The sequence below is a fragment of the Corvus cornix genome, chromosome 1, assembly GCF_000738735.6.
Source record: "Corvus cornix cornix isolate S_Up_H32 chromosome 1, ASM73873v5, whole genome shotgun sequence".
Classification (NCBI taxonomy): Eukaryota; Metazoa; Chordata; class Aves; order Passeriformes; family Corvidae; genus Corvus; species Corvus cornix.
In genome coordinates, this window is record NC_046332.1 from 56,817,152 (window position 1) to 56,844,494 (window position 27,343).

Here is a 27,343-nt window from a genome sequence, read left to right on the forward strand (position 1 = left end):
GGGCAAGGACACCTTCTACTGGACAAGGTTGCTCAGGGCCCCATCCAACCTGGCCTGGAACACTGCCACGGATGGGGTATCCACAGCTTCTCTCAACCTGTACTAGTGTCTCACTACCCCATAGTGAAGAACTTCTTCCTAACATTGTATTAGTCAAATTGTACTCACTGGAGCGTTTAGGACCTCTATTACTCTTTGCAGCACAAACTGTTCACTCACCTGCCAGATGTAAGGAACACCCAAGTTGCGCAGATCAAATCCAACAGTCAGGAGAAATTACTGCATACAGAACCATGTTTGATGCAACATTTACATCATACAATAATTTTGGAGAACTTTGCCACTATTTAAAACTAAAGTTTATTAGATACAATATTTGCTATTAAAAAAAAAATCCACCTTATTAACCTCTCCTTGTATAAGCCAGTATATAAATCAGGAAATTGCAATAGCACAGTAGACGTGTTTTAATACATGAAGCTGTAGAGCAATTACTCTGTGTTCCATAACTACCTCTTGAAAAATCTGAAGAATATTAATCTGATGATGTTACCATTGTCAAAATGATATTTCTTATTCTAGGTATAGTTCTGTGATTTCCTAATAATAAAGGAAGTAGGTGTATTGCTAACTAGGCTGACAATTCAAGTATTCATGAGTATCCATGGTTCATTGACCATTAACAATCAGTAAGACATCAAATAATGATTTAGAAATCCCTCCCTCCTACTCAATGCCTCCAGAGTAAAATACAAAAGCGTATTTTAAATGTAGCTTAAATTTTAATCATTCGCAAAAAGAATATTTTTTTGGGCAACATCCCACAAAGCTGTTATTTTTTATTTTTGCCTCCTTTAAAAAAAATTGGGTACATGGATCTTCTACAAACACAGTATGATGATGACAGAAGAACACTCTTTCCTTAGAAGACTCATAATTACATTGTATGTATCCATATCAGAGAAAAACTGAGAATAAACTCAATAAAAAGCAAAAATTGGAGACACTTGGGCGGTGTGTGTTGTTTGATTTTTAATAGGCTTCCTATTTATGCACATAATTAAATTAACACATCTAATTTACTTTGGCATTATTTTTGCTGTCTTGATCTGATTTGGAAAACTTAGTTTATAAAAAAAATCAAGAAAAGTTTTATTTTTTGGAAGTGTGCCCCAGTACAGATGCAAAATTCCACACAGGATCCTGAAAAGCTCTGTGTATGTGTACAAACACGGGCATGCTTATACATACATGTACATACAACCTGTTGCTTGAGAGTAATCGCTGAAATGACAAAGTTCAAAAGTCCCAAGATTGTGCTGGTGATGATCCAAATTCACTAACATGGCTTTGCAACCTACACACAAAACCCTGCTGGTTATGACCCAAGGAAAACATTCGTATTGTCACAATTCAACTAAAAAGTTCTGGAAAGTTTAGCCGGCCATTTAGTGCCAGTCTATCATGCTGCTTGCCAAAGTCAGACTAGCATAGAGAAGCTCACAGAAGAGTCTGAGTTAAAGACCAACACCTAAAGACCAACCTGTGGGAAGTGAGGCTCCTAAGGAAGTCAGTAATACCTCAGCTGGTGAATTTCCTTAAGTTGTTTAGACATGGTTTCACAGTTTGAAGCTGACCTGAGCTCAGTACTCAGGCCCAGGAATCTTGCAGGCTTTGTGAGTCTTACACTCTGCAGCAGGGCACAAGCTGCAGCAGGAAGCAGAGCAAGTGCTGTCACCTCCTCAGCCCAGCTTCATCACCAGTCTCACCTGAGCAGCAGGTCAGATATTGTGATTTGCACAGCCAGGCTGATGAGGCACCCCACAACCACAGATACCAGATCAGGCTTTTCAGGGAACTGAAGACACCAGGCACACAATTTGTTGATTTAAGGATGAGAAAAGTGTAGAACTGAGCAAAGACCTCGTAAGAAGAAAGTCGTTTTACACCTATACAGAAGCAAAAATCCAAGCACACAGGAGAGCAAATTTTGACCTTTAAAACTACCTAGAAGATCAGGCAATGGTTTTGTGAACTGTGCCCTTGTTTTTTTATGTCTCGATTCTATCCCTGTCCCATCCTAAGCCAGCAAAAGTTTTCCAAGTTGCACTCATGCATAGGCAGATAAGCAGATTCCACTGGGTCTTTTTGTAGATCTAGTATGTAAGTTTGCCTAACTCTGCTGTATCAAGGGTAAAGAAGGAAATATCAGGTAAAACTCCCAAGGACTAAGAGTGAAAACCAGGCAGATGAGCAAGCTCTGCTTCATTAAATAAACTGGGAATCACCCACAGCAATGCCATATAAATGCACTCAGTCCTGCCTGACCTCTAAAGCTACAGAGGATATCTGGGACTGGTTGTCATCCAAGTAGAAAAATACCTGGGAATTCTCAAGCTAAGAAGTTACAAATGAGTATTTTCTGAACATTAAAGCAACACATGAAAAATGAGCCTGCTTGTACTACAGATGGACAGAAATTGCACCAGAATAAATCAACTTCTACACACTTTTCCTACACAAAAAACATTTATGCATTTGACAAGCAAAGAAAATAGTCTCAGGAGGCTGAATATTTTTAAGATTAAATTACCAGGCTATGCTTTTAAAAATAGTAGCATCCCGTTCTTCCTAGCCCAGTTGAGCATCAATCCAGTTCTGCAAGGCAGTCTCCAAAGACACTCCTCAGCCTGCCATGGTGACTATCAGCAACAACAAACTGAGCAGCATTTCCATTATTTGCCTTTCCCTGTCCTATATTCATCCTTCTAAACATCACTTAGTAGGTAAAGCAAGGTGTGCAAGTAAACAGACAAGAAAAAATATGCTTTTGTATATGTGATGCTTTTACAACTGCTCCTCATTAGCTTCATTTATTTTCCAGCATTTTCCAGCGATAGGATGAGCCAGTTAATCTCTCTAATTTTTTAATTTGTTAATTTATCAAATTTGTTAACTGGTCAGTAGTCGGCTTTGAAAAAAAAAATGGAGAAACCAGAACTGGAACTTGGTTTTATTTCTTTCTGTTAAGAAGGACAATCTCTCTCATAACTTAAAGGCAGAAAAAAGTGTTTTGTCCGAAATAATCAGATATAAATAATTAGATCAGGGAGGAAATTATGAGCGACAGGATCTCACAAAAAAAACCCCCAAACCCTGTACTTCTTACAAAGACATGGGAAGTTCATTTTTAAGAACAGAGCAAGTAGCCATCTTTAATGCATTTGTTTTAACTGATATTTTAGAACAGCTCTCTGCAACTCATTTTACTCAGGGAAAAAAAGGTAGCTATATGAAAACAACAGCTAGTCAGTTCAAAATCATTAAGCAGAATGTTTTTGCTACCTACAATTCACATCAATTTTGGTTTTCCACGACGATTCAGAGCCTTACAGATTCCACTTCAGAAACTTAGGAACGCCACCATTTCACTTCTCCCAAAATGAGAACTGTCATGATTCTGTTTTTTGCCAATACAGACTGATATACCAGTGAAAGGAATGACTAATCCTAAATGAGCATTAATTGATGGCTATTCCTTTAACAAGAACCAATTAAAGCTACTGCATAGGAATAAACTGTTCTCATTAAAGTCTCTTGTATAAGAGCATTAGTTATATGACGCAACTATAGTACTTGTATAGCGGATGCTATTCCCAGGCAGGTTTCTCCCAGCAGTCTTTTTTGCTTTATCCAGTGAAATTGTGCCGTATGTCTTGCCACTCTAATTGCAATGAAGTCTCTAAAGTACTTAGAATTACTATTTTCTTTTAGGGTCAACTTAAAATTTTTCATCTCCCTTTAATGAAAGAAAGGGAATTGTAACAAAGTGTGAGGAACCTGATAAAAAATAATTCATATTTTTTCTTCCTTTCAAGGAAAAATCCACATAATCTGAACATCCACCACTGGATGAATTACAAATGCATGTTCTGGTGAATAAATAATTAAAGTATCCAACCTCATATTAACTGCTCTTAGCCATCTTACCTCTGGCTAAATAACCTAAAAAATGGAGTGTCTAAACTTTATATTTGTAGCACTTCAGCAAGCTGTTTATTGTAACTCTAATGATAGAGTTTAAATGGACACTCCAAGTTTTTTGGTCTTGCACTGAATGCACTAGACTGTCTATGCTTAGGAGATTTAATTCATCTGCAGACAACTTACTGGTAGAAATCTGCAGAAGTCAAGTGCTCTAAATAGCACCTACTCTCTCACCTGTCAATTAAAACTTTTTCTCTTCAAAGTCTGAGATCCATGACTGCAGGATTCCCCAAAGCCAGCACTAGGTTGCTAGGATGCTACGTAAGGAGGGAGGTATATATGGTCTGGGATATAAAGCATAATGCAGAAATGTGAGCATTCCTGGAGAACTAGCCCGGGAAACGCTCCTGGAGCCATGGGCAAAGCAGGTACGCTCCTGTTTGCTCCCTGCTGTACCAGTCCTACACCAGGCTCACGTGACCAGGCTGACTCAGACAACAGCAGTCTGGAATACCCATCTAAACCATGCCACATAGACCTACCTTCTTCAATCCCACTGCCATGAAAACCCTTGCAGAAAACCCCATGTTCACCCCAACTGCTAGAGATTAAACATACTCTGTGTCTTGAAGTAAAAGCATGTCTAAATAATTACTTGACTATTTCAGAGATCCTTTAATATGCAAAAGAAGTAACCAAACCCAAGAATCCTCCTTCATAGCTCCAAGCCCCATATACACACCTAGTGAAAGCTGCAGTCTGTAGTTCCATCACTCATTTTGTCCTGAGTTGCAGCTCTCAAACTGCACCCATGAACAAACCCTACTACTTCACAAATGAACGGATTCAAGTGCAGGGTGGTGCTGAAAACTTGCCAAATGGGGTCTGCCGTATTTCCTGTGACTCAATACTCTGTCACAGATTTTAGGGTGACCCTAAAAGATAGGGTTGTTTCTTTACTAATGAAGAAACAAGCCTATATTTAAGACTGTTTTTAGAATTTTAATTCAGAAGATCCAAAATTTAATGAAAGAAACAAGTACTTCCAAAAAAAGCACAGACAGTTAAGAGAACTTTGTCAAAGCTTGTAAGGGATCATAATTTTGTAAAAATACACAAAAAATGAGACAGAATCATAGAACATCTCAAGTGAGAAGGATCATTCCAACTCCTTGCTCCTTGCAGGGAAATAACTGTACATAACTTTACATAACTGTAAAATATTTGCTTTTAAATAATCTTAACATTTTAATTATGACAATAGGTATGAACAATCAATGTTAAGAAACTGTGCAGAGCAAGCAGACATGAAGTTATTGCACAATGTATCTGCTGAATCTCCTATGATCCAAGGCTTCGGATTTCAGTTTTTGGCACTGGATTCCAACAAGTCTTTTGCTTCATTTATTTTTGTTGCTAAGTAAGGTGATCCACCTGAGAAGTGAAAGGGGAAAGTAATACTGTTTACACATTAGTATTAGTACCAAAATATCTCACTTGCAGCATCTCTTTATTACTCACTTTTATTAGCTCTTTCCTACACAGATCCTTTTGATACAAATGACATTGATAAGAAGCGAACTAATTGATAAGGAAACATGAGAAATGTAATCAAAACTGAAATCACTGTAGAATAATGCGGAACAATTTGTCTCAGAGAGAAGACTGAAATCTGAAATCACTTTACATCCTGTGATTTAGATCTGCAGTGGGATGCTACCACAAATGTATGCAAGGTCAGCTGTCCTGAACATTCACTCAAACCTAACAGCCATTACTTCCACTCATCCTAAAAACTGAGAGGTAAATTTTAAAATAATTTTGACAAAGAATTATTGTGCAAGCAACTTGTATGCGAGATGCCCAGAGTTACCAGCCAGAAACCATCACATTAAAGATATTTAAACACGGTACACCTTCTAACTTCTAGTGCTGAACACTGTCACTGCTCTATGCTCCATCTAACAATCTGATTACAGTTCAGCAGTCTTTTTGTGTTTGGGTTTTTTTCACTCTCCCCTTGAGTGCCAACCATCTGGCCACAGTCACCAAAAACAACACTAAAAGGTCTATACCAGTAACTTACCACTCACTGTAATACACCTATATTTTTATGTGAAAATGTGATTCCAGCAGTACTGTGTACTGCATAGCCTTTTCCAAGGCATTTGTTCAGCCATTTTTTTCATTCACCATTTCATTCATTCTATTAACCAGAAAACACAATGATAGAAGAAACATGCAGAGCTAGTTGCAGACATATACAAATAAAAACAAAAAGGTGAGGCTTGCTTAAAGATTTCTTTAGGACATTGCTGCAGGAATCCAAATCAGCATAAAGTCATTTCATGGTGTAGTAAAACAACTCGGAAAAAAGAATGAAGTTCTTTTCCATGGTTTGGTCTTGTTTGAGTGTGGTTCTAATAGGTAAGCCACACTGGAAGAAAGTGAGGCAGGGCAAGGGATGGGTAATGAAACGGCTATTGAAAAAGTAATTTTTTTTTTCTTTTTTTAAATCGAGTAGCTTTGTAGCAAGGAATAGGATTTACCACACTGACTATTGCTTCTTTCACACAGTAGATAAGAGGATCAAACAAATAGTAAAGACTAAAACCTGCAATAAACAATGTATTCCAAGTAATTTTTAAATGTGCATTGATTTTCTACATGTCTGGAATACAGGATCTTAAAGTAAATTAAAATCTGTTGGAAGTGTTTTCACTACATTTACATCCTTAAGTGCCATATTAATTTTGTAGCCCTCCAATGAGAGGAAATTCAATCTCATGATTGCCTAAGTGTTTGTTTGTAATTAAGGCAAGTCCAAAAGGTTTCTCTCTTCCTTTTTTTCTGTGAGGAAATGTTCTTTCATAGAATTGGTAACTGATAAATTAACACACAATATATCAATATAGAAACTCTTTAAAACTGAACTGTAAAGGTTAATAAGCAACCATTTCAGTAGCACTCTCTGCGGATGTTATTATGCAGATTTCTATATATTGCTTATTTATTTCTAATAATTCTCTCTCCAACAGTTTGGACCTCAGAACATATGTAACTTAAAATCTGAAATTACTGCCCTTTCTTCTAACAACTCCAGGTGGCAAAATATTATTTTAAAATTACACTATACCATTGAATATTATTTTTAAAAGAACATCTGTGCTACCCACAGCCAGAAGCGATCTATACACAAGCAAACAAGCCTCTCTGTCATGTCACGTGTTCAAGATTACTCCAGGCCCTCACTCTGCAGCTGAAGATATTACACAAGGTTTTTTCTACAGCCATGCTGGAAGAGTTTCAGGGGCACCAGAGAGGCACAAATCCCTTCAACTGGTGTTCCTACTGAGAAAATACTGCTGAGAAATCCTACTCTGTGTCTCACTGTCACGCAGGAGGGCTCACTACTTCCATCCAAACCTACACTGTGCCCAGCTGCAGGGGCATTAAAACTCTAAGAGTGCGGCATTAAAATCTTTGTTAGGGTCGTTAGGATCTTCCTAACAGGAACCACCTCTTCAGATCTCCTCAATATCCATCCACATGGAGATTCACAGTTCTCTCTGGTTCACGTCTCCATGTACTGCTACAACAAACTTAGAAGTTTGTTCTTAAAAAAATCTTGACCTAATAGGTGCTCTGGTGGTGAAGAGACTTTTGACCACTATAATATATTAGAAATGAAGAAGAGAATTTCTTATCTATGTCTGTGCAGCTTATCCATTATAGACAGAACAAAAAATGAAAGTTTGAAATCAAACAAGTAGGACAACTTTGAAACTGAACTGAGGGGTGAAGAGAGAAAAGAAAAGCATCAACTAAGCACTTCCCAGGGCCAGTGGTCACACTTACTTTTTCATTTTCTTAAAATGGGGTGCTGGTAGGGAGCCTGTAATTCTGTCAAAAAGATATAAAAACCCTCTGATTTCCCCTTTTGACTTCTGAAGTACAGTGCAACTCTTCACCATCTGTTATTTTAAAGTAGAAACAGCAATGAACATATGGGCTTTCTTTCTCAACCAGCTGTAGTGTAGTTAAAGTTATAATAATAGCCTTTCTCTAAGATAAATTTACATTAAAAACCCGGCCAGTAAAGCAACAGTGCCCAGCTTTACATTCTTTCCAACTGAATCCTATAAAGTCTGAAATTCATCAATGATTAACTTATTAACTGCAAAACATTTCCTCACAGAAAGTTACTTTTGTGCATGCAATTGGTCCATCACAGTTCAAAACCAGGAATTTTAGTTTAACGTAAAATTTTTATAGCTTACTTTTCCTTATTTTTTAAGAAGTTTTTGCAAAGAGTGGAAAACCACACTTCAGCCTGAGCTCACAGTTCTAACTGAAGCAGCACAAGTACAGGAAAAAACTTTAAAGAAAAATGAGTAAAACAGGTTCATAAAGCTCAGTTTATCTGAGAGAAGCTCAAGTCAATAAATAAACAACAAATGTTTGCACTCAATGTGGTTATTTACACAGTCAGAAAACTTTAAGGATCTCATTTAAGCCTCTTCCTTTCCAGCCCTGCTTAGGAAAAATAATAATCATTTACCTTTATCAGGATGATTCAAAATCATGATTTTCCTATGCGCTGTTCTGATTTTGTCCTTGCCAGCAGATGGACTGCAAAAACAAATTGAAGTGCTTATGAGAAATGCCAGAGCACTCAGGCTAAAAATTAACAGTTTATACTGGCTTCAAAAATAATTAAAACTTGAGATTTTCACCATCTTGTGGACAAAACATAAAACTGCATCTCTGAGGAAGCAACAACAACAAAGGCATGTAAGACACAGAGAATGACATTTTTCAAAAGCCTGTGTATTTTACATATATACACATATATTACAGATATACACATATCTTTCAGGTTTTTGTAAAATGCAATACATCCACTCATTAAAAAAAAAAAAAAAATTGATGGGGAAAGAAATAGGAAAGCCCCAGCAGTTCTAGGATATATCTGGTTGGTTATTCTAGCATTAAAGCAGAAAACACAATTTTTCCTCCAAGAAAAAAAATATTTTTATGACCAGTGACAAAACAACAAACATTTAATATTATCCCATTTTGTTCTACTGTAAATATTTTTATAGCAGCTATAAATATTTCTTCTTTCTGCTGGGGCCTGAAAAAAATCCCTGTATGCGTTATTTTTGCAAAGCTGTTCAACGTGTTACATTCAGGGACACGCTGATTTACAGGTGCTACCTACATAATGCTGTTTACTTCAATGAAAAACATAGAATATGTATTTGGCCTAAAATAAACACAAAATATGTACCTTACCAGACAAATAACCACTTATGGATGCAGTATGCCAATACAGTAGGGCTGTATGCAAAAGGACAGTTTGAATGGTTCAGTTTTTTATGATATGTTAGCATGCAGAAATGAATCAGTGTTTTCCACTTCAGGTGACTTCTTAATCAGTGATGATTCAATTAATTAATCTTTCTGTAGATACAGCTTGAATGCAAGGTATCAGCCCAACTAAATTCCCTAGGTAAACAACCTCTCTAATTATTATTCTGTCACAGTGAAATTAGGGTATGTTGCAAAAATAGTTCACAGAACTGCATAAGAAAAGAATACTTCAATTAAAAAGAAAGTAACCTAGAAAGTAAGAATCAAACAGAGGGTCAAAGGTCTTGGATTATATAAATACAAAACCAAAATGATTTATCACACAATTATAAATAACAATCATCAATATTTTGATTTGTAAAGCTGTTTTTAATACTAAAAAGGAAAGCTGTTATATCACATTTAGAACCTCGGATGGCCAAAAGCATAACTGGGAAAAGTGGCAATTGCATGTTACAGAAGCTCATGCGGGTCTGCTCAAAGAAGCAACTGTGAAAACAGGGGTTTACTTCGAATTTGCTTAGTTCATGAGCTACTGCTGATCTCACAATGGGCTCTAAAGATTCTTAATCACTATGAAACAAATATGTAATGTCAAAATCACATTTTCCTTGACTCACAATCTGAGTCACACCAATGTCATGCTGCCTTCTAACATTACCAACTGGCCAAGAAGTCTATCACTCTGGAGGAAACAGCTGATATGCTGGAGGGCAGGGCTGATGTTCAGGGGCACCTCGAGAGGCTGCAGGAATGGGGTGATGGGAACCCTTTGTGAAATTCCACAAAGATGGGCGCAGAGCCTGGTACTTGGGATGCAAGTGTCCCTTGCAATGCTAGAGGCTGGGAAATGCGTAGCTGGGGAGTGGCTCTGTTGAAAAGGAGACGGGGCACAGCAAAAACAATTCTCCACTGCAGTGTGTTACCATGCCTTCAATCCAAACAAAAGTCACATGTTTTATGAGCATTTTATTGTTTGCCTCTTAGTTTAAGCAGAATATTAGTGTAATTTATAAGCCATTAGAAGTCTTTTACAAAAAAAGTTATGGCTTTGGCCAGAGTATTGCACATTCTTGCAACATGCATCTGCTTCATTCAATACTTGCTAAACTAAAACATATTGATGCAACACACCTACCTTACACCTAAAATAAGACTTGCTTCTCGCCTACTCATTTTCTGTTCAAATCCTCCTTTATAGTATGATGAAAGACTCTAAAAAGAAGAAAGGAAAAAAAGCAATAATTAGTTCATGCACAAGGTGCCAGGAACTAAACTGTATTTATATGACCTCATTCAGAGCATTACATTCATCTCTAATTTATTTCAAAGGCATGGAATGACTGCAGACCAGATAATATGAAAGGACTTCTGAGTGATAACACATGCGAAAACCAACTTAAAAATAACTATCTGTGTTTTCACAATCTTCTACTGCTAATAAGAGATATTAATAGCTACAACCATTAAAATCCTGACTATGGGCAAAAAAGTCCAGAATCAAAGAGCATACTAGCATAGGGTGGTATAGTGCCTGTGTTGGGGAGGGCATGGGAGGGAAAGCAGGATAATTGTTAAGAACAGCATTGATACCATCACAATGGAAAATGTCTGAAGTGGCAATACTTCAGCATTCACAGCTATTATGGACAATCACTCCAGATATTTCTACAAAGAAAGTAGGTAAAATACTCCAATAGAGATAAGAACAGATTTCCATGTGAAGGAATGTTACTTAAAAAAAGTGTATCATAAGTTCTTTGAAGGAACCCTGAAAATAAACAAAAAGACACAAGAAAAAAAAAAACAAAAAGGCTTAGCATAAAGCCACAACCTCTATTTCAGGAAATCACTGAGCTGGAGAACACTGGAAAATAGTGAAGTACATGGGGAAATCCTAAGCCTTTACATCCTTCGTTTAGAACCAATGACTGACAACTATTAGATATAGGATCTGGAGTTAATTTTTTTTAAACTCACTGTCATGGGAAACTTTATCCACTGTTTTAAGAAGGGAAGAAAAAACAGTGGGAAAAGAACATTAAAAAGGAGATGGAGATGAGAGTAAATCATTACAATTAATTGTCATAGAGAATGGGTTGAAAGTATATTTGTCAACCATAAATATATTTTAAATTATGAAGAAAAACCCATACTGAACCACCACTGATGGTTAGCAGTGATCTCAATGTGAATGTTTCTGTAAGTCCCAGAGGTAGCAGATGTAGCTCCAAGCCTTGGGGAACTGGCACACAGAAACGACTCAACAAGACTGAAGTTTTTTCCTCAGTGTGAAACCTATCAACTGGAGGAAAATAAGCTTCTTTTGTTGCTATCAAAGGGAAGTCTGGCCCAAGAGCTGAGACTATTTTTAAGTATTCCCTTTACCCTCAAGTAAGATGTGCCTGGCCCGTAATAAAACACTCTTCTCGCTAAATATAGCCATTCATATTCAATGAGAATTTTGCCTTATGTCTACACAAACTCTCTTATATAATTTCAAGCATTATAGCATTTAAAGGGCTCTGTCTATGATATCTAAGCACAGCCTTTAACTAAGCTTAGGAGTGATACTCACCCAAATGCATGGTTCAGAAATACTTCACCTATTGCTACCATAAAGTCACATGCAACCACAGAAGAGATTTTTTAGTGCACTGTTATGATCCAAAACTTATTTTATCTTCCTTCTTCCCACCCCAAACCATGAATGAAATAACCACTACTGTAACACTACAGGTATCAAAGCTGAAGCACCTGTGGACATGCCATGCCTACAAGAAGAATCTGCGGAGGAGCCATGTCTATAACTACAGGATAACACAAGAAGCCAAGTCTGTAATAGTGCACATGCACATGACAGGTTAGAGTGTGCAACACTAAGGGAACACACAGGCTTCTCTGGTTCTCCAAAGGGAAATGATGTCAATAATTTAGTGGTCAACGGGTAACACCCTTGAAGAGCAGAACTGCACAGAAATTTGCAACAATGCCCAACAATTACTGCAAGCAAAAGAGAAAAGCACACTTTAATATTCTCTGAAAGGTTTTCCAGAAACATTTGTTCCCAAAGCAGTCTAGGTGCAGATGGTTTCCCGAATCCTTCTCTCTCCTTCAACGCTGACATACAATTCTAACTCAGGTTTGCTATTCATGTAGAGAAAAGCAATATTTGAATTTTCTTTAACACAGCTTGTCTCTGTTCTTGGTAGATTTCATCTAAAATACTATTTAAAATGAGAGACTAGGGAGGAATGGCTGTAGGCTTACATTCAGAAATATTTTTTCATGTTTTTAAAGCCTGCTTCCTTGACACTGTTCTAACCTTAGGAAGCCTTTGTTTACCTCCAAGAGGAATGAAAAAAGAAATTCTTTTGCCTGTGTCCTTTCACACACAAACAAAAACTGTTGAACTGGTCTTCAAGAAAAAAAATATTTTCTTCTCATAAGTGGAGGATGTAGCAACAATAATCAATTCTTCAATTAAGATGTCCATCCTTAGCAGAATTTAAAGTACAAGGAAATTACACATAAAAGTTTTTTTTTTCTGTTGGCTAGAAAAAAAGAGGAAGAAACACTGAGAATTCATTTTAGGGAACACCTTGGCAAATTTCTAGTTCCCTAATGAAAGCCCTTTTGCACGCTACTCAAACTAAAACATTTTTTCCCTAGTTGTAAATTCTAAGTAATGGCTAGAAAGATATTTTTCTGTTATGAGAACTCCTTGATGAGCAGGCAATTCTAGACACTTGATTATTTATTAGCTCCAGCAATTGCAAAGAAAATTTTGTACTGCAAAAATCATTGAAATGAGCTCTTCATTTCTTTGTACTATTTGGGGGAAGGGGAGGAGGTATAATTTAATTTACTTAATTTCCTTGCACATTATTACTGCTCAGCAATTTATGTAAGTAAGTCCTCCTTTCTGAACAAATGCTATTAATAGGTTTGGGGCACAGGGAGGGACAGAAAATGGCTGCACTTGCTTTGCAAATGTCTGCTCAGTCCTGCAAATTTTCAAAAAAGCAACCAGACAAGAAAATCCAGTGCACAGGGACCCTGACATCTTCAAGATACTTCTTCTTTCATAGCACAGGGAAAGCATAATCACCGTTTCCATGCCAGTTAAGACACTGAAAGCACCAAAACTGAGATCATGCATTATATTACATGGAGTAGTGAATTTTTCTGAAAACTCTACACGTTGCTGTTCCAGCACCAATACAGTCCCCTCCACCAAAAAGGTATCGAACACTAGAGGAAACAAAAACAAACACAAAAACCAAACTACAACCACAAAATATTTAGAAGATGTGATATAATATAATGCACAATTTTGCTAATATCAACTTTAACTTCCTTAACTTTAGTAAGAAAAGAAACCTTATAAAATGGACTGCATTGTTCTCTGGAAACTTTATTTTCAATTAAGGACAAGAGAGATGGTTGCTATCCTTATCTCTCAATTCAGAACTCTCTGAGTCTGAGCAGAATCAGATCCAATAAGGGAAATACAGTGTGAAAGCCTAATGCTGTGCTACAGAAGACATCCTTTTCTTATGGAACACAGAATTTCATGACTGTTGGATTTGAGTATTTTGACAGTTCATTTGGCCTACAATTGCTGTTTCTGTCTTCAGTATCTTCTATGTATGTCTGTCTGTCTGTATATATGTATATAGGTATCTATTTTTCAACCCTCAGTATCACTGATTCCACAAAAAAGGTAATGAATGCTACTGAAATACTTGCTCTTTTATTTCACACTTTAAGGCAATATTAACATTCTAATTAATGGCATTAATTCTGAGGAAGGAAAGCCAAATGACTACTTAGAGCTATGCACCTTCTACTGCCAACAGACTCTTTTTACAACACAGAGAAACAAAAAAGTGTCACTGGCATTTGTGACACCAGCGACAAAACTAGGCTCAAACTAAAAAACATTTCTGTGGGAGCAAGCATTATGACTTGTCACAGAGTGGAAATGACAATGTTTCCCCTAGTGTCTTTCTGCACTGACAGAAAGATGGTAGAAAACTTCAAGACTAAATTACAGCAGCATCTACAAATATACATTCTTAAATATGAAGTAACTGTCTTAAAGTTAAATGAGAGGTAAAAATTCAGAATAAAGCATAACACTTTTACTTGCTTCTACTTAGTATTTTTGACTAAAAGATGAGTGCAGTTGTTGACTGTACACGTTATTTATTTACGTAAGTAAATAGGAAGTGTAAAATCCTCAAGATACAGCAAGCAGCATTTTAAATGATCATTTCATAATTGCTCAACTTGACCTTTCCCAAGTCATTTATTAGTGAGCAGGCAGAAAGAATAAACAGCATCTGTATTACCATGTGTGACTGGGAGCGACCAACATCAACTGTGACTTCTACTACAACCAGAGGAGGGGACTAATTGTAAATGGGGAGGAAGAGTGGGGGCTTACAGAGGAAGGCAGCTAGCTTTTGAATAGGCAGCTGTTTCACAGACTCTCAAGAAAAAGGAGACCATGAGGACAAGATTTGATTCTAGAAAGCGAGAATAAGCACGGACAATTATAGTGACCAAGTCAGGTGCCTTCAAACACCACAGAAATCCAGCAAAGTAACACTAAGCCCAGACACTAAAGGTCACGAGACGCCTTTTCCAGTAAGTACGGACAGAAGTACCAACTGCTTGATATTGTTTGTCAGTACAGTGTAAAGGGCAATAAGCTGTCAAGAAACATGATGAAAGTGCTAATTCACAGATATACTCAGCAGCTTCAAATTCCACAAAGTCATGTAAAACTACTAAAATAAGAAGTTCGGAGAATAACCACTTACACAGGACCTTTGCATTTAATGTTTTCTCTATTGTTTCAAAGAAAATAATTTCTTGTTAAGGGGAGAAGAAAAAAAATATTAAAAAATACAAACCAAGAAAGTAGTAGCTGTAGAGTAGTAAAAGTCAAATAATCTTGGCTAAGAATTATAAAAGGATCTTCAATTTGGACTATGGTTGTAGAAGAAAAATATTATCACTATCCTCATAAATATAAAGCCAATAAATATATACAGTAAATGGCAAACAGGAATAGAGTTTTTACTGTCTCCACTAGATCTCATCTTACACTGAAAACCTGTATTTTCAAGTTCAGAAACAGAATAGCAGAAAAGACACCCTACTGGAAATCAGCACACAATTCTGGGCAGAAAGGCAGGATGTGAAGGCAGACAGAGGATACTGCTCCAGGGACTAGGAACACTTAGAATGCAGAAGCTCCTGGTTTGCTCTTTATGGTTGTTCATGAATTCTGCAGGACTCAAAGTCACTGTGGTAAAAATGAGATAGGTCTGCAATGAACTTGGCTCAGTCAGTATTGAGGGGTACAGTTTCCAAGGAACAGACACCTCTCAGTGCAGTAGCATGCCACATTTCAATGTGTTATAAAGAGTCACTGCCTGCTCTCTCATGTGAACATATCTGAATTTAGATTCTCTAGCCTATATCTACAAATGGCTAGAAAAAGAATTGCTGGAGTAAAACTGCTAGGGAGGGAAGGAGGAAGGGTGAAGACTGAAGCACTCCATACTCTGAAGCCACATGTACTGCTTGCTACATCTAGCAAGCCTGCAAGTCAGCCTGTATCATGTGAAAGCAATTTATTTCACAGTACCTCAAGTCCCCTCTGCTGTTTTGGCAGGCAACATGGGAATCTCTCAAAAATTACTTTGAAATAGGAAAAAAAACCTGACATTGGTCTCACAACAGCAATGCAATAAGAGGGACAAAGAGCAAAAAAAGTGATCAAGGAGCACCGTTTCTGGCTGAAACACATGGCAAGTAAAAACCAATGTGGACCAGCCCCAGGAGGACAGTTGAACCTTCTACTCCCCAGGAAGCTTGCCTTGATCAAGCTTGCACCTTCAGGACATGAACACCAAGCACAGATGCGAATTGCATTTGGACCACAGTGTCTGTCTAGACAGGCTCAGTGTTGCAACTGGCCTAACATTAGTAGGTACAATGCTAGTATCATGTTTTTAAAAAACTTACCTTTAGCATATTTTGCAGGAAATAATAATCTGTAACAACTACTCCCTGAACACGCTCACCCATCAGCATCAAGAAGGAAATAGCATTCTTTTGCTGTGGATAAGTGTATGCAGACTATGAACTCTGAAGGAACACACTGCCACAAGCAGACATCTACCTCACTGGGAATTACTTCAATCAAACAGGAATGGAACATATGTATTTATTTACCAGAGGAAAGCATAGCCACTGAACCAGTAAGTAAATGCTCTCAAATATTCCCTGCATATGCCCCCCTCACAACGCTCTACTTCTTGATTTTTTACCTCCTCATTGTATTTTTTAACAAGTAGGGCAAACCGAAAGAACAAAAAGCTGGTTAAAAGTTCAAATTAGCCGGGGAAGAAGAAAAAGACAACTCGTATGTTAACCAGAACACAAGCTCTCCCATCTCCATGGCAACCCTTCCTAGAAGTTCATCAATTTGTCTCCTTGATATTTAACACTATATCTAAAAGACCAAATTCTTTCACTTTTAGCTGCTTGAAATGAAACTGCATGTCATCACTTTGCAATCTTTAGGAATTAGTGACTTTCTCATAGCACACTTGAACAATTTATCATTACACTTACTGGTGAAGGGTTCCGAAACAAGGAACATCAACAGAAAAAACTACAACTGTTTATCAATTTTGATACAGCTTTATCCATAGGGATTTAAAATATAGAAAACATCATGCCAGAACTTACACAGTAGGGAGCAGCCCCACCCTGGGAAAGGAATTATCTATGTGACACTTAACTGTATTTAACACAAAATATCTCCTTTCTGAATACTTTAAATACAAAATCATAAATTTATCATAAAGTAATATCTAAACTTACGGAAGTTGAAATCCTCTTTGCTGCCTCTGTAATTGCCTGCTCCAATGGTTTCCAAAGGTGGAAAGCATAACGACCTGAAAAAGATAGAGCTTAAATAAAATATTCAGTAAAATGCAAAAATACTCCACAAACAAGCTCCAACTTATGCTCGTCAGCTTACAGCAGAAAGAATTTTGGTTTAAAAACCCCAAACTATTGGGAGAGGGAGAAGAATTTTAGTATACTGCATCTAAAAACCTAGTCATGGACTGTAAAGATCCATTGTGTTTACTCACTATTAACTCACTAAATGAACAGATTTAAATACATTTCAATATGATAAATGAAGGTATCTGCCTCGTGAACTTTAAGAAAAAGGGCAGTTTGAAACATTAGCTTTGGATATACATTATTTATTAAATACTGTTCAAAGGTTATGTCTTCAAAAAAAGAAATCCATGCACTACTACACATTTCTTGCTGTGGTGCTGTATGCTTAATCACACACCTTGTAAATACTGCATTTTTAATTTTGTTACAAAGAGACGATCTTCTGGGATTCAGAGCCATTCAACTCCCCACTAGTACTGAATGTCTATAGCTAGGAAAGACTAGAGAGATCCCTGTAAGACTGTGTTCTCAGAAGTACAAAGCAGGTCCATCAACTTCAGAATCAAGATTTATGCCATGTTACTGGAGGATTTTCCATGTAAATCCTCTCTCTCCAGTTGTTTTAACTATTCATTAGCAATGTAACTTACTATTACACACAGTGGAAAAACTATTTATAAAATGTGGCTCTGCTTCATTCAAATAGCATCTTGCATTAATTCTTAAAACACATAACGTGTCCGTGTTCTAGTGATCTAAGCCTGTGCCTGTGTTAACACAGAAGTTAAAACCACATTTAGAGTATCTCTGCTGAAATGCTGTGAAATCATTACCTCACTTAATGCTTTCTGTTAACCATTATTTCACTAGTTGACATTAATTCTTCAGCTCAACCAGCAGAAGAAATTCTAGGAGCATTCCTCTCCTGCTTCTATACAAACACATAGATAAGCCAACTGCTTAATGGGTGTATATCACCAAAGATGGTCTTTCCTTCCCCTAATCACAAAAACAACACAACTGTACCCACCAAACACCTGCTGACAGACTGTGCAAGTTGTTCATCTATTAAATCTACTCTTGGTGCATGCACTTGTACATAGCTGACCATGGTTGGTTTTGTATACCGAAAATAACAGAAATCGATTTGTGTATTTCAAAACAAGAACAGACCACAGTTATCTAGACCAAGTAACCCAGGGTATAAATCATGTTAAACTCATGCCCTGTGTTCAAACTAGAACCTATTTTTCAGAGTAACAAACAGTCCAGATGCAAAGGGTTCAGGTAATAAACAATGCAGTATGGAAACAGTATGATAAATCACTAGTCACTAAAACCTTTTATTTTCCTGTTTGAATTCGTCGAGCATCACCTTCACATCACAGGATCTTGTTGCACTCTTCTGTACTAAAAAACCTCCACATTGCAATATGTTATTAAGTAAATAAGCTTTTCACCTTTCATTTTGCAGACAAAAAGCAGATGGATCCTTTTAGCTGCTGTCCATAAAATTACATTCTCCAGCTTTCTCCACCTTTTTCAAAAAGAATTTTGGAATTTATGACTTTGAAGGGACAGGAACTATAGGTGGACACAATTTTCCATAGTACTCTCAAGCAACCTTTCCACTATTTATATTCATAAAAATTTCATTAACCCTTTTGGAAACTGCAGCTCACAAGTAAGAGTTCCACTGATAATTTACCTTACCTGCAAATGCAACAGTTGCAACACCAAGTCCAAGTCCTATCATAGTCCTGGCCTAAAGCAGAGAAACAGGAATCAGAATAACATGCAAATTCTAACTTGATATATATACAACTTTAACAATGTGTATTTCTGACGTCTGATGTGGACATTTCACATATAACTTACGAGAATGATGAAAGTAAGTTCTGTATTCCACAGACTACATTAGATTTTATAGTTCAGTCCCATTAACCCATGCCAACGCATCAGGTTTAACTTGAACTACCCACTAGCAAATCAGAGAACACACACTGAAATCAGCTAACAGTATGCATTGATAAAAACACAAGGCACACAACCATACAGGATTACTTGAAATTACCTGCACAGACTAGTTCAACACAGCACATAACAGAAAGTATTCATTTATTACAAAAACATGAAGAACTAACTCAAAACTCCCATATCAGGTTTATGTATTTTCCTACACAGTGCTTGAAAAAAAATCAGGCACTTCAGGAAGAATAATAAGAAGTATCCCTGTGTTGATCAAGAAGCTGATAAAAGGTGTCAGGTAAACCTTGAAGAAAGGACTGACTTCTCACATGTTTGCAGAACTCAGGAAGGGTAACAAGCTCTTCACTTCTGAAAAGCCTCCATGTAATCTTTGAAACAAAGGAAATAGTCATCTGTGGCATTACCTGTCTTATCATATGACAGTTCAATAATGCCTTGAATTTTCCCCATGGAAACCTGAGAAATCAGATTAGGCTTGTTTATCTCTAATTCAAAACATAATGACAGTGAAAATGCTTTTATCACCAGACTGTCTCTTCTATATATGACTTACTTCCTCAATTATCCCATAACTGGTTTATACATTTTGTACAAGCAACTCTGACAGAAGGACTTAAAGCTCCAACTTCAATGTGAATGCCCTATTAACTGGATCTGGAGCCAAATGCCTTTGCCACTAAGATTTCTGGGGCTAAAATACTCTTTGATTGTACCCAATCTCATTTCTAGACAGTGGGAGTACAGTAAGAGTTCAGAAATACTGTTTTCAAAGCCTTCCTAGAGCTGGCTTAGTAGGGCCTAGATCATGGGTTGGCAACTTGCCCAGCAAACAGGCAGCTGTACAAGATGTAGGGCTGCGATCATGCCTAGTGGCTACTACAGCTTTGGCTTTGAAGGCAAGTGGCTGTGACTGCTGCCTGTAGGCACTGAGCTCAGGACAGAAGTAGTCACAGCCTCCTCTGAGGTCACCGAGAAGCAGCTCTGGATCTAGCTTCTGGATCCTGCAGATTTTAACCAAGTACCTACCTCCCACCTACCAGAGGGGAATTTTTGCCTTAGAAATCTGCCTGTATATCCCATTTTAGTTATCTAACTCTTCCATTTCAGTGTAGTCTTCAGTCTCAATATTAGCATTCACTTCTGAATGCAAAAATAATGTAGTAGTTTTACGTCTGTTGTTCCTTTCAGTTCCACAAAATTTCCCCTCATCTTTTCCCCATGAAAAAGTTTAAACATGTTATCTTAAATGGTAGATGATGTGAAATTGCAAAGCATACAGTTCATCTCCTCACTAAACTAAAACTCTTTCCATTTCTTCTCACAAATCAGTTTTCCCAGGCTCTCAATATTCAAATATTCAAAAAAATTCCACCAATTTCTCCATTTAGACACAAACCACAAACAGCCACACTTCTGAAAATATCATAACCTTATAGCAATTCTGTATTATTCTGTCCCGTGGTTTGTGACCATGGAATAATATTCAAGAGTTTCCTGGACTTATTCAGACTGACAGCAAGGATCTTTTACTAAGTGGTTACAGTCAATTAAGAGCTCAACAATGTGTGAAATAGATCACACTGGCAAAAAAAAAAAAAAAAAGTTATTAGCCTGTGATTGTCCAAATTAAGTTATACTTGCTTTGCCACCAAAAAGGTGGTGTAAGCAGTTTACAAGACATGCAGGTTCCAACAAGGCATTAGCAGCAGACACCTCATCACAGGCAAGACCAAGCACAGAGACCAGACTAATAAATAATACCAGGATTCTGTTAGTTCAGTGCAGAAGGAGCTTAAGTGTTTTTGCTCAGTAATCTGGGAGCACAATGCAGAGACCCTTGAGGGCCTTTGACAGTCAGCCATGTCCACTGGAATGCATTAGTCCAATCAGTGGAAAGCACTAGCAGGAAAGCTACTGCTGCCACGAATACACCAGGTAAAAAACACGGCAGTAGCTCTTGAATAGAAGCAGGATGCAGGATCAAGGGGAAAATGAAGACAAGACACAAAACTTGGTAAAAGTGGTACAAAGCTCAAGACAGGGAGGCAGAAAAGACTGTCCACACATTTAAGTGAGGTACTGGCATCAGAAAATCTGAGAAATACTGGTTTATGGTAACTCACCTCATTTGCATTATGAGCACGTTAGAGAAGAGTCACTCGCTGCATATTAGCAAAGAAGTGACAACTTGACATATCAAAGCATCGTGAATGTCTGTTATGGCGTGAATGTATCCTAACTATACAAATGCCATAAAAATGGAATTTTAATCAGTGTGAGATTGCAGGTTTGGCTTTTAGTTGACATGGACTCATAAAAACAGGGGCAACTTCAAGTACTAACCAGTAAGTCCTTTTAGTCCAACTTGACTCAGTTTCCTTTTCCATGCTCACTCAACTCAGTTGAATATTTAAAAGAATCAGTCAAGGTTAGCCTGGTGCTTTGAAATGTAAAGTCCAGAGCTTTAATTAAATGCACTCCTTTCACGTCAATATTAAATGAAAGCAACTCACTCTCTCTGTGGAAGGCAGCAGTTCATTTACAGCATGCTAATACAACTACCACCACGATCATTTTTGTCTCCTATTGCTTGAAATTGCATTTCATAAGGGATAAATAAATAAATACATACAGACTGACTTTCAATTATGACAGAATTGACCTTCCCCCCCTCCAAAAATGCTGTTAATAAACTTCCAAGATGTGGATTTTAAATGAAATCATTATGTTAAGATCCAAGAGGGAAAAATAAAGAAATAAAAGATTAAAAACTAACATCTGTCCCTTTCTTTATTTAATGAATCAGCTCCCAAAGGTTAGTCATCAACCCCATGCTATTCTGCTGATCTCAGGATTTTAATTTTACTATGTAGTTCAGTTTTCAGTAACAAAACCTGTTAAAGAAAACTAATGAAAAAGTTGTGCTAAATCTGCAAAACTTGAATTTTTTAAAATCTTTTCAGAAATGTGTTTAAGAAAACACAAGCATTAGAAAGGTAACTGCAAGACCTGATTTACCTAAGCATTTGGCAACGAAAAGAGCACAAAGTGTATTAATTAACACACAGTATGTGGAGAGGTATACATCATATACTGTTAGAAAACAGAGACCTTCTGCTAATTCCCTTAATATTTAATTCTCCAGTAGCCTTAATTTTTTAGCAGAAGAAACAGGAAAGGAGGAGATATTATTTTAGCAAATTCCCAATCCATGGTGCTCTGCTAACTTAAATATACTCAAAAAATACAATGATATCTGTAGTTCTTAGCATTAGAGCTTTTTCTTCTATGAAGTAGAAAAAACTTAAATTTACAAACAAAAGGAGAATTTCAAATGCATCATTTTAAAACTTCAGCACAACACTCTTACATAAGACAATGGGCTGCAAGAGCCACCTTCCCAAATGTTAAAACCCATCTGCCTGCATAAGATTCGGATTTTATACTGGTTCTTCTACCACAACCAGTGGAACACCCTTCTCAGTCAAATGAAAAATATTTTGCTCCCCTCACAACTAAGTTTGTCACACACAGCAAGAGCCCTACAGTCTTTTACCTCAGAAACCTACAGTGAGCAGAACAGAATAAAAAGCACGGAGAAAATAATAATATGTTCTCATGGGCTGAATGACATTTTGCAATTAATCCGTGCTTAATCACGGACCAGCAAAATAGGAAATACGTAGCTATATTCAAATAAATACACAAGTGTAAATTGCTTAACTAAACATTTTTAAGGTTTGGTTGTTTGCTGTGGGGTTTCCTTAGTTCTGTATGCTGCTAAGAAGTAGGATACACAAGTATATGAACTTAGTGTACAAAAATATTTCTGAAAATAGATTTCCCCTTAAATAAAAATTCTTGACTTGAAATATGAATAATTGTTTGGTTTGGAAGATAGTATAAGGCTTCTTTTTATTCCTCAGAAGAGTAGCTACAGTTTATTGGAATACTGTTCCAGAGCAAACCTTACTAACACTATATGGAGCCAGAACCATTTTGAAGTGGGATTATATTATAAACTATATGCAACCAATTTGATTTCATAAACTAGTGCTTTCCCTCCAGTCTTACTTTCCTATGAAATTTAATTTATTTTCCAACAATGAATTAAAAGTAATTTCAGCTAGATGCTGTTCTCCATACTGACACAATTCTCACGTTATTTTGTGTCCTTTAATTTACAGTAACCTCTTTGGTTTGTATACAAAGCTACGACTACAGTTCTGGATAGTTTTTCATAGGAAATTGAACCAGAAAAAGATTCACTAATAGAACAATTACCATAAAGTATTCAAATCAATCTTCTTTAGTATGTATTAATTAACAAAGGCTCTTGTGGGTGATCTTTGAGAACAGACTCCTCATGCTTCCACTGCTGCTCCTCCATTGCTCCAAATGCTTTTGTAAAACAACTAATGAGTGTAAACGTAACCATGATCAAGTGACTTTCAGCTAATACCCTTGACCAAAGAACAAATTTCAATAGAAAACTGTAGACATCCAGATTTTAGTTCTCTAAAGACCTACCTCAATCTCCAGACCTCAGCAAAAACATGACAATACTCACAATAACAAAGCAAGCCATGCTAACCCCAAATGCAACTTTTATCCCAGATGGGTAAGAAGGCCCAAAGACTCAACAAAATTCACTAGGAATTCTCTGCTAGCATTCTCCAGGGAGAATGGCCGTGACAATAATGGGTTTCAGAGCCAGCTTCTTAAGGTTACACACTTCCTGTTAAATACACAGGAAGACTCTTCTGTGGGGAGAAAAAAAAAAGTCCTAGACTGTAGTAACAATGAATAAATAATGTAGAGAAGTGTGATTTTTAAAACCGTGTTTTAAAAAAAGTAGAAATATTGTAGAGACAACTTCACAGACACAATTAGGTTAGGCAAGTAAGACTTCTAAGACATTTGAAAAATGTGGAAACTTCACCATCTGGGGCTTTAAGCCATGCGTTTTTCCCAATTGTCTCTTCCAATGGGAACTCACTGTTCCCTGAACAAGCTTAAGAGGCAGGAATGAAGAAGTGGGATAAAGTCCCAGCACCCTTCCTCTAGAGCAGGATACAGCATAGGAAACTTTGGAGACACTCTGTCTCCACCCAGCCTGTCCCACATTACAAAGTACCAGATGAGAATTACTTTTCTGAAACAGAGCTCTACAAAACCTTCAACATTCAAACCTCCCAGTGGTAATACCATTTGCCCAGTGGGTGAAAATACATCAAGTATCACCTCTTCATGGAGGAACAACATTTTCAGCCTTGTTTGCAGATGCTGGGGCCAAAGTGTTCCCATGTACCCTGCTGTGGAATCCCCGAAGAGAAGGGGCTAATGTGTATGTTCCAAACACCCACTGGCTGTGGAGCCAACCAAGGACTCTTGGTAGTGGCAGACAAGAACTGCTGGTAATAACCGAGGATTGTTGGTATTAACACGCCGTGGGAAAGATCAAGATGTAGCTGGAGAAGGGGGCCATGGGGAGGTAGGGCAGCAGTTTTCCTCATTCTAGTTCCTGAAGGTAAACACAACAGAGTACAGTGCAAGGATGAGGTCAAGAAGTGGGCATGGACTGGCGGGGGGGGGGGGGCTTGGGGGGGGAACCAGACCACCAAAGCCCTCCAGCCCATTTCCAGATTTGCATAGAAAGCGAGAAACCTATCTTCTGGGCGGGAAAAAACCGATCCATAAAAAAGTATTCCCAGGCGCCCCCAGGACATTTTATCAGCTGGACTGAGGCTGGAGGCAGGACTGGTGATCTCGTTGACTCTCTCTTTTTCTCTCACTTTTCCTCTCTTTCTTTTTCTTTCTCTATTCCTCTTTAATTCATACATCCCTCTCTCTCTTCCTTTTCACCCTATCCCTTTATCCAAAACCCACTGCCGTGTGCTTACATAGTAGGTCAGGGGTCAACATTTCCACGCCAACCGTGTAATGCACTAATAAAACTTTCTCATTGATTGCGGACCCTCTCACTCCCGCTGTTCCTTTGGACCACGAGCATTTACGAACTTTGGGTGTGCCCTTCCCCTCACGGGTGGGGCGCCACGCCCGCTGCCCGCGCTGCAGCTCCACCCGCGGCACCGGGGCAAGGACCCTCCGCCCCCAAGCGCCCTGCCCAGCCCGGAGGGGAGCGGAGAATGCCTGTCCCCGCAGCCCCGGCCCGCGCCCCGCTGACACAAGTCACCCTTCACGCGTGTGAAGGCCCGGGGTGAGAAGGGGGCAGTAGCCGCCTTACGGCCCCGGGGGCGGGGGTCCCGCCATGCGCTCACCAGCCCCCGGTCCAGCTCGGCTTGGCCCTTGCCGGCGCCCGTAGGGGCCCGGGTGTACTCGGCGTAGCGCAGGCCCTCGGCAGAGGCCGCGGCACCCTCCATGACGGCGCGAGGAGGAGCGAACACTACGGGTCGGCCGGATGGACAAACGGGGCGGCAGGACGGACCGCGAAGCGCCCTTCCCCCGCGGGGCCGAAGCAGGCGCGCCGCAACCCGGGAGTGAGGCGGGAAGGGGGAAATGGAGGGATAAGGGATAACTGGTGAGTGCATCAACAAGTAGGGTCAGGAGGGGGAAGAACACGTAGGCCACACGGAAATTATTCGTGGCTATCTCCAGAATACAGGATTTTAGAAAGGTAGGGAGGGACATACGTAAAGGAAAGAATAAAGCCTAATTAATCTGGGGAAAAAAACTACTAAAATGCATTTTAAAATTTCCATGCTTGCACCAGTTGATGTCTGTATATATTTTACTGTATTTATACTTTGATTCCTTGCAAATGCTGACACTTTGGATCACAGTTCACCCTTCTGGAAGTGCTCCTCAGCTGATGCCTCCCTGTGCAGAAGTTTTCCATCGCCTTTCGTCCAGTACCACAATCAGTAAAACTCTCCTTGCGTACAGCAGTGAAGAAGCTCTTCCCTAGTGCTGGTTTTCCTTCCCTCCTAGCTGGTAGTGATGGCGATGGAATTGGATCATCTGCGGGTTGCTAAGCGGTGTGACTGGGCAAAAAGAATTAATCTTCATACCTCCTATTTCAAATGACGATTGCTCTTCTGAGCATCTCTTAAGTATCTTTTTAAAGTACCATAGAGGTGAGCTGACCACATACAGCATTTCATTGACCTTACAGAGACATATAAATTTAACTTTATACTGCACAGAAGTAATTGGAAGTTGTATGATGATCCATTTTTCAAGAAATGCATTCAGTTTTACTTCTTCATTGGACATATAACATATGATCATGTGTGATTAATTTTCTTAAACCTTCAGTGGAATTGGATTTCTTAGAAACTTCAAACTTATTTTCGAATCAATAAAAATGTCCCCAACTAATACTTTTTTTATTCACTTATTTGCATAGAAGTGATGAAAAATAGCATGTCACTTAGTAGTTTCTTGATTAGTAAACCCAGCTTAAAAGATAATAAATTGATAGTTTTGGAATTTAGGGTCTATTCCTTAGTTTTCCAAGCTGATCTCTGAGACCCCTTAACAGGTCAGATTCTGTTCTCATTAATCCAAAACAGTTTTTCTGCTATTTTGCCCTAATACTACTGTCTCATGGTCACAGCAGCCAAGTTCTTCCTCATTTGTAAGTATCAGATCCAGAAGAGCATCTGCCCTTGACAGGTGCTTGATCACCTTTGGAAGGAAATTATAATCTATGAACTCAGGAAACATTTTATATCATTGTAAAGGTAGCAAAATTAGGCCCTTAAAGACACTGGGTCCTACTATGGTCCATACAAATACGTCCAGGCATGCTTGGAGATCGAGAACAGCGCTCGAAACATCTTTTTCATATCACCAGCCACTTTCCACTGCTGCTTTCTGGACAGAGAGCCACAGGAAGCATAACGATTACACAGAGGAAACCAGATAATCAACACAAGGAAAATGTGTCTTCTGCCAGGAGTGAAACACTGTAGTTTGTTTCCCTTGGAAGCAAGGAGGGGAGGAATTAAAACAGCTGGGTCTTTGGTTA

At 38.3% G+C, this 27,343-nt stretch overlaps 1 protein-coding gene and 1 long non-coding RNA gene across 3 annotated transcripts; one reads left to right on the forward strand and one right to left on the reverse strand.

Moving 5' to 3' along the window:
* Window positions 1-341: 341 nt before the first annotated feature.
* Window positions 342-25,763, reverse strand: DNAJC15 (DnaJ heat shock protein family (Hsp40) member C15). 2 transcript variants are annotated; one of them, XM_039567981.1, is made up of 6 exons: window positions 25,632-25,763; window positions 19,075-19,126; window positions 17,272-17,345; window positions 10,502-10,578; window positions 8,549-8,619; window positions 342-5,421 (listed from the first exon to the last, which is right to left on the reverse strand). In XM_039567981.1, exons 1-6 carry the CDS (start codon window positions 25,731-25,733, stop codon window positions 5,351-5,353), a joined length of 447 nt encoding a protein of 148 aa, XP_039423915.1. In that variant the 5' UTR covers window positions 25,734-25,763; the 3' UTR covers window positions 342-5,350. The 2 variants fall into 2 exon arrangements, with proteins under 2 accessions (XP_039423915.1, XP_010403928.1); XM_010405626.4 differs by lacking the exon at window positions 25,632-25,763 and adding an exon at window positions 24,595-24,864.
* On the forward strand, window positions 25,712-26,691 carry LOC109145480. The gene is made up of 2 exons (XR_002046864.2): window positions 25,712-25,891; window positions 26,154-26,691. It is a non-coding gene; the product is annotated as an uncharacterized LOC109145480 (long non-coding RNA).
* Window positions 26,692-27,343: the final 652 nt, after the last annotated feature.